The sequence below is a fragment of the Synchiropus splendidus genome, chromosome 1 (genome assembly GCF_027744825.2).
Source record: "Synchiropus splendidus isolate RoL2022-P1 chromosome 1, RoL_Sspl_1.0, whole genome shotgun sequence".
Classification (NCBI taxonomy): Eukaryota; Metazoa; Chordata; class Actinopteri; order Syngnathiformes; family Callionymidae; genus Synchiropus; species Synchiropus splendidus.
In genome coordinates, this window is record NC_071334.1 from 22,098,459 (window position 1) to 22,106,419 (window position 7,961).

General features: G+C 41.4%; 1 protein-coding gene across 1 annotated transcript; it reads left to right on the forward strand.

Moving 5' to 3' along the window:
* The first annotated feature begins 881 nt into the window (after nt 1–881).
* Nucleotides 882–7,863, forward strand: commd2 (COMM domain containing 2). The gene is made up of 6 exons (XM_053882312.1): nt 882–1,352; nt 3,063–3,140; nt 4,605–4,687; nt 6,860–6,934; nt 7,006–7,104; nt 7,492–7,863. The coding sequence occupies exons 1-6, from the start codon at nt 1,286–1,288 to the stop codon at nt 7,687–7,689; spliced, it is 600 nt and encodes a 199-aa protein (XP_053738287.1). The 5' UTR covers nt 882–1,285; the 3' UTR covers nt 7,690–7,863.
* Nucleotides 7,864–7,961: the final 98 nt, after the last annotated feature.

Below are 7,961 nucleotides of genomic sequence, written 5' to 3' on the forward strand. Positions count from 1 at the left end.
TCACAATATACTGCTCATCGTGTCCAATAATATGATGACCAGTATATTGGATAAGCCAGTGTCAGTTTTACTTGGTTGGTTGAAAAATGGATAAACTAGAGTGCTGAATAGGAAGAGCTCAGTGGGAACCGTCGTCTAAACCAATAAAGTTGTTTTCCGCACATTTGTTCACACGCTTGTCCGGCATTTGTAATGCTATTTTGGCCCTTCTTCAAAATGATGGACAATGTGAAAACCTGGGGTGATTGAGCCTTCAGTGTTGCCGCCCCACATCTCTGAAAGCGGTGCAAGCCAATGCACTGAACTCACCACGTTGAAGACTCCCTCGGCAGATGGATCACAGACTTCCTGTCAGGCAGGAGACGGCTTTTCAAGTTTGCAGTGGAGACCATCCCGAATGTATTTATCCCAAATGGGAATGAATCTGCGTACCATTATAGGTGGAATGACTGGCGACCTGGTGCAGCCAGAGCGACGGTCTGTGGATATTTACTGGCGACTTCCGCAGTGCACTGCTCCATCATGCTGTTACTTGTGAAGATTGTGGAGCTCACGCAACAGCTGAGACGTGACATGGGAGAGCTCACTTGTGTAGAAAGCTCAGAAATGCATGTGCTTCTAATCTCAAATGGGGGAATTCCACTTCCCCTGGAGATGTCGGTACACTTTTACACCTCCATAGTAGAGTCCCTCTCTTGTTTGTATCCAATCCATCGCCACAGCAAATGCCTGTACTGCACTCTTCACCAGATGTAGAAATGTTCGTGAATCTGGAACAAACTCACCTCTCGTAAACTGCTTAATCTTCGTTCTTATACATCTGCTAATTTATTTATTTATTTATTTATTTTTTAAAATTGTTTTGATATTATTTTCTGCAACGTATCTTTAATGCATGAAAAAAAAAAACACTGCTTCTGCTACTACTACTAATAATGGTGTTGTTTCAATTAACGGCTCTGTCAAATTTGGTCTCAATACATTTCATTAGTATAACGTTCTACGTGCAAGGGGGCGAGAGGTAACAGAATTGCAACTTGTTTTTGTGAAGAACGCTTTACTATACTGTAATTCCTGATGAACTTTTAAGTGCCTGTTCTGACATGATGTAGTAATTCTGATGCAACCTGTCATTCCCAGTCAATAGGGGGCGGTAACGCGCCTTAGTCACCTCACTGTTTACCATAAAGAAGAAGCAACTGCCGCAATTCCTTCTACTTTCTGGCTACTAGTTGTATCCCTCCAACATTAGCTTGTTCCTCTGAATGTCCCCGTGCACTGCAAAATGCTCCTGGTTCTGTCTGAAGAGCACAAGGAGCATCTGGGCTTCCTACTGAAGGTGGACTCTGCAGGTCAGTCCTGGTTGCCGCTGAGAGTCAGCTGACTCACTCGAGATGTGTGTCAGAGACTCACCCTTGGTCCAACATCGTCTTTATGAACGTTAATAGTATCTAAAATGACACTAGGTATGAAAATGTAATATGTTCTGCTGAGGGAAGTGTTTAAAAGAACGCAATGGCTTTTGACAAAAGCATGATTTAACGTACTGTAGTAACATCCAAAATCCATCAGAGTAATTATGATAAAATTATTAAATACTATCATTATTGGGCGCGCAAATGGCAAGTGAAACGAGGGTAATTCAACAGTTACTCAAATACATCGCCCGTTGGTACCCTCCAAGAACCAAAAAAAAATCACTCAAGTTGGTGTCCAACACCAACAGAAAACAAGTCATACATTGGTACTGTCTCACTGCTTAGAGGTAGCTCAACTATGTGTACTGGTTGGTCACAATGGTAGACAAGGCAGAACAAAGCGAAATAGAGAAACAAATAAATCAGATATGTTCAACAAAAAAGCCTTTATATGTCATAACCTCCTAGCAATCTGGGACCACCCTAGATTTGTGTCACCTTAAGAATGTTGATTTAAGAACACATGAAAACAATAACGGTGGGTGACTCACTTCAGTAAACCAGAAAGTGTTGCTTATTATGTCGGACTGTGGTTACTGCAACTCACAATATTTGTCATGCATGTAACAATGATTATAAATAAATAGCTGAGATAGTCTGTTAACGGTACAAAGGAAAAGGAAAGGAACATCAGAAGTTAATATTAATAACTTTAAATTGATTGTCATTTTCTGCCTTTCTTATACACAAGTCTCAGGTTCTCCCCAGTGCTTTTGCTGCTTAGGGGCCCCTTGTACTGCGATTACACCCCCCACTTTTCTGTGCTTTTTGTCAAGCTGTAGCAAAATATGACCCAAATGTCAATGAACACTCACTGTCAGTCATATAGGACTTTGCCTTTTAAGATAGTTCCTCAATAAGGACCGTGAAGGATGTACAATGTCCCCTGTTTTTGTGATAACCTTCATCATAATCTTGCAAATCACTGCTCCAACCCCGAGCGGAGACACCCCCTATGTTGGGGAAAAATCCTGGGGAGAACCCTGCAAATAATGTCTCATGATCCTTAGATGTATGTAACTTAAGGGTTGACTGTGTTAAGCATTTCTCCCATCTCAAGTCAAGCCCACATACTGCAATCGACTCCTGTATGCCATTCAGTTGAAAGTATGTAAAACCATTATGATATGATTTCACTTTTCAAATAGCCAAGATGTCATCCACATAAATATACACAGGTGCAGTAGTTGGTCTCTTCAACTTTGATGATGGTGCAAAGGTGTTGTGTTATTAACTGCCACACTGGTTCCCAAGACCGCATTGGAAAAACATTGGTTTGCATTTGTTCTCATTTTGAACGATGCCGGGTCTCGGAAGTAACAGACGCACCGAATAGCCTTTTAGCAGCCACAGGACACCCATACATCATTTCAGAGCCATCACTCGACACATGTTGGTTTGTTCACAGCACTTACTGGAAGGTTTGAATAAACACAATCTCAATCAACATCCTATTTCATAACTCATGCCACTCAATAAGTAGTTCTCCTCTCATCAGCGATTGATTCTAGTTAATAGAATGGTTTTTTTTTTCTTACTTCAGTCAGTCTTTTTGCTAAATGTTTCTGTAATTGTCCTTGGCAGTGGTTGGTGAGTTTGGACGGATTGCCCTGGAGTTTTTAAGGAAAGGAACAAGCCCCAAGATCTATGAAGGAGCGGCAAGTAAGTATATAAATAAGCAAACTATTATTTTATGTTTGGAAAATGAAGTGAATTTTCAATTTTTCTTAACTAGAAAGGCGCTGGAAAAGTTCATACTGTACCTTTACCAAACCTCCTATTTCCGTTTTCCCAAATAATGTGTTGACATTTTGTCTGCAATGAGCACAGACGGACACTAGGTGACAGTAACGTCACACAGCTCCTAAAAGAGGCCAGCAAAAGGGAATAAACAATTCAATTGTATGTTGTGTTTTGTAAACAGGGTCATGTAAACAAGCATAGTGCACTGCCACGACTTAAATGAGAGCTGCCACGCCATCAGAAAAATGATCTCTTCTTAAAGATGAATTAATGTATTTAAATGAAGTGGAAACCTCGAAAGAAACAGATAAGACATAACACATCATGGAAAATGGAGTCCATTACGACCAGGCACCTGAAGAGATGGTATGTGCGAGGATGGCTTCTGATTGCAGAGATTTACTTCTCATAAGCAAAAACTATTGTTTTCTTTGTCGCCAATGTGAAAACGTTCCCCTCTGCTTTATTATTTCTCTATTGCTTCTCGATTGGCTGCATTCTGTGTGTTTTTTGGGAGGATGAGGGTGGTGGGTCTACAACGGTTTCAAAGAATTCTGGCAGAAACCCTCATGAAGTCAAAAGTTTCTGCCCGTTTTAACCATAGCGGGTCATGCTTGTTGTCCCAATGAGGAAGAATGGGGGATTACTTTCAAACGTTCAAAGTCAAACAAACCTACAGAATGCCGCCAAGATCAAAGCGCTTGAAGCTAGCCCATTTCAAACCATGAACGACGCAAATCATTCATAACCACGCATCCGCCCCCGCCTCTCCATGATGAGCACAGATGAAAAGTCAGTGATAAGTTTTGATGAGTTGGCACTTTCAAAATTAGCCCTGTCTGTTGATGTCAAATATTTTTACTTATGATTCCATCTGATACTGTGAGTAATATGCATTTCTCGTCCACTACTGTTTGGCAAAACATGGTCTAATAGTTTCACCTCTCTGTGTCTCTGACACGCGTATTCTGCTCTCTGCATACCTTGGAAATCTGCTGCATACACTTTAGTAGTGGAATGCTGGTGTTGTCAGCCAACCATAAGGAGCTTTGCGAGTAAACAATGTACTTAAGTGGATTTTTACAGCTTAAAATTGAACTTTGTTGATGACTAGTCAAACATCCATTGACACGTGTTCATTTAGTGGTTAAAATAAAGTTAGTGTGGAAGTAATAACATGACTATCAAACAGTTCTGTCATTTTTTTCAGTCAAAAAGCATCTCCTTTAGCGTGATGAGGAAATTTTCACATTCCATGTGTAGCAAATTAAGCAACCACCATAACTTGTGACGTTTCATCAGATAATGCCAGAACTCTAGCCACAGCTCTAACCCCCCCCCTACTGCACGGTAGAGTAACTATGGTATTTTTTTTTTCTTCAGGGAAACTTGGTGTCCCAGTAGATACGGTGCAGCATGGGGTGGAAGGCCTGATGTTTCTGCTGACAGAGTCCTCCAAACACATGGTAACAGTGTTTGAACTACGAAAGCACATATATATGTATATACAGTGGTACCTCGGTTCTCGACCATAATCCGTTCCAGACGGCTGTTCGAAAAGTGATTTGTTCGAAATCTGAATGAATTTTTCCCATTACAATGAATGTAAAAAGAAATAATGCATTCAACACCAACAGAAAACAAGTCATACATTGGTACTGTCTCACTGCTTAGAGGTAGCTCAACTATGTGTACTGGTTGGTCACAATGGTAGACAAGGCAGAACAAAGCGAAATAGAGAAACAAATAAATCAGATATGTTCAACAAAAAAGCCTTTATATGTCATAACCTCCTAGCAATCTGGGACCACCCTAGATTTGTGTCACCTTAAGAATGTTGATTTAAGAACACATGAAAACAATAACGGTGGGTGACTCACTTCAGTAAACCAGAAAGTGTTGCTTATTATGTCGGACTGTGGTTACTGCAACTCACAATATTTGTCATGCATGTAACAATGATTATAAATAAATAGCTGAGATAGTCTGTTAACGGTACAAAGGAAAAGGAAAGGAACATCAGAATTTAATATTAATAACTTTAAATTGATTGTCATTTTCTGCCTTTCTTATACACAAGTCTCAGGTTCTCCCCAGTGCTTTTGCTGCTTAGGGGCCCCTTGTACTGCGATTACACCCCCCACTTTTCTGTGCTTTTTGTCAAGCTGTAGCAAAATATGACCCAAATGTCAATGAACACTCACTGTCAGTCATATAGGACTTTGCCTTTTAAGATAGTTCCTCAATAAGGACCGTGAAGGATGTACAATGTCCCCTGTTTTTGTGATAACCTTCATCATAATCTTGCAAATCACTGCTCCAACCCCGAGCGGAGACACCCCCTATGTTGGGGAAAAATCCTGGGGAGAACCCTGCAAATAATGTCTCATGATCCTTAGATGTATGTAACTTAAGGGTTGACTGTGTTAAGCATTTCTCCCATCTCAAGTCAAGCCCACATACTGCAATCGACTCCTGTATGCCATTCAGTTGAAAGTATGTAAAACCATTATGATATGATTTCACTTTTCAAATAGCCAAGATGTCATCCACATAAATATACACAGGTGCAGTAGTTGGTCTCTTCAACTTTGATGATGGTGCAAAGGTGTTGTGTTATTAACTGCCACACTGGTTCCCAAGACCGCATTGGAAAAACATTGGTTTGCATTTGTTCTCATTTTGAACGATGCCGGGTCTCGGAAGTAACAGACGCACCGAATAGCCTTTTAGCAGCCACAGGACACCCATACATTATTTCAGAGCCATCACTCGACACATGTTGGTTTGTTCACAGCACTTACTGGAAGGTTTGAATAAACACAATCTCAATCAACATCCTATTTCATAACTCATGCCACTCAATAAGTAGTTCAAGCCTTAAAATAGGCTTTTGTAGGAGTGAATGTAGAGTGTCTGCTGCAGGTGCGCTGTTCCTCTATGTGTGTGGCCGCTGCATGTGGGAGGGGTTGCCGAGTGAGTGACGTCTCTCCAGAAGTGAAGAGGTGCCCGGTGCGTGTCCAGCTCTGAATGTGCGCTTCTGTGCAGTTTGGCTGTGACAAAGTCATAAACCAAGTAACGCCCTCATCCCTGTCCGAGCTCCAGCCGACAACAGGACATCAAACCCTGGAGTGAGCGCTCCACCCTCGGGGGTGTCAAGAGCGAGCACCTCCCCTGTGACACTCTACCACGGTCCAGTGCGGAGACAGGAAAGGTTTTACACCTCAATATGAAGAAAAAACAGTCAGTAAATGAAGCTAACAGGACACGTCTGCATACAGAGGCTGCGTTACACACAATAACAAAGGGCGTTGTGGGTCAGCTGATCGGTCCGCGCACGTTATGTTTATTCTGGCTTTTTTCTGGGGCGTTGGAGTTCTGGATTTGCTTTCGAAATCCGAAGCAAAAAAATCTCAAAATTTTTGTTTGAACTTCGATTTGTTCGAAGTCTGGGACGTTCGAAAACCGAGGTACCACTGTATATGTGGGTGTGTCATGTGAAGGGTTACGTTATGTTCGCTATCGCCATCATGCTGCATGATGTGGCATGAGAAATCCCATATTTATTCTTGACTTTTGAGATATTTGTATTTTTTTTGGTATTTCACATTTCACACATTCATTCATTTTTTTTGCAGGTGTCTGAAGTTGACTTCCTTGATTCGGTGCTGGTCCTGGGTCTTGGTGAAGAACTCAATCAGATCCTTTTACAGGTAAGACACTCAAGTCACAATGCAGCTCATCTTGTTCCCAGCACCTGTGAAGGTCTCACTGTCATTGGTAGATTTACCAGCAGCACCGCTGTCAGATTCGCAGCATCCTGAGTCTGCTGCCTCCAAGTTTGCCAGCCTACCACAATGTGGAGTGGAGACTGGATATTCAGGTGTGTGAATTCATGCTAGTGATGTAATTTCTTGTAACTAGCGCACCTATTTGTGTAGTATCTTATGTATTTGTTCTTTATTATAAACCTGTATTTTTACTACTAAGATTTTATATTAACAGTGTTGAACGTGCTATACATATTCAAGTGCGCAGGCTGCTGCACAACTTTGAAAATACATTTTTAAATTGAGGGTGAATGAACACTCACTTTTTAAATAAACCGCAAACTGTTAAAATTGTTAAGAGTTATGGCGCCATGCGTTTTATGCTAGTGCACGCCCACCATCTAGCGGTCGAATATGGAATGACATGTGTGACCTTGCGACAGTAGAGATGCCGTTTTCCCCGCAGAGAAAGATGAACATTTTTCTCTCCGTGGTTTCAGTTGGCTAGCCGTTCCTTGCATCATCAGGTCATCCCCATGCTTATGATGCGACTACAGCTGACCAAAGGTTCTGAGACTACAAGCACCATTCTACAGACCGACTTGAGCACCCTTCTTCACCTCATTGCCATGTTGGAGGCAGCTCTAGATGCGTTGAAGACCAGCCATGCACGCAGAATACTACGCAACATCAAATGACATCATAAGCAAATAAATGGACTTTAAAAACATGTGCCAACAGAGGGTTGATTCTGTTGTCCATGGAGGACAAATGGTGAACTTGATCTTTGTACATAACACAGTGCTTTTAATTTGTTAACAAGCATGAGTCATGTTTTGTATGATCTTTTTTAAATCTCCTGAGAAAATATATTAACATATACCTCACTGTTTCTTGTTTTCTTGAATTACTCGACTACAAGGGTAAATGTTTAATCAGGTCAAGGTTGTCACATGACCGCATCAGCCAC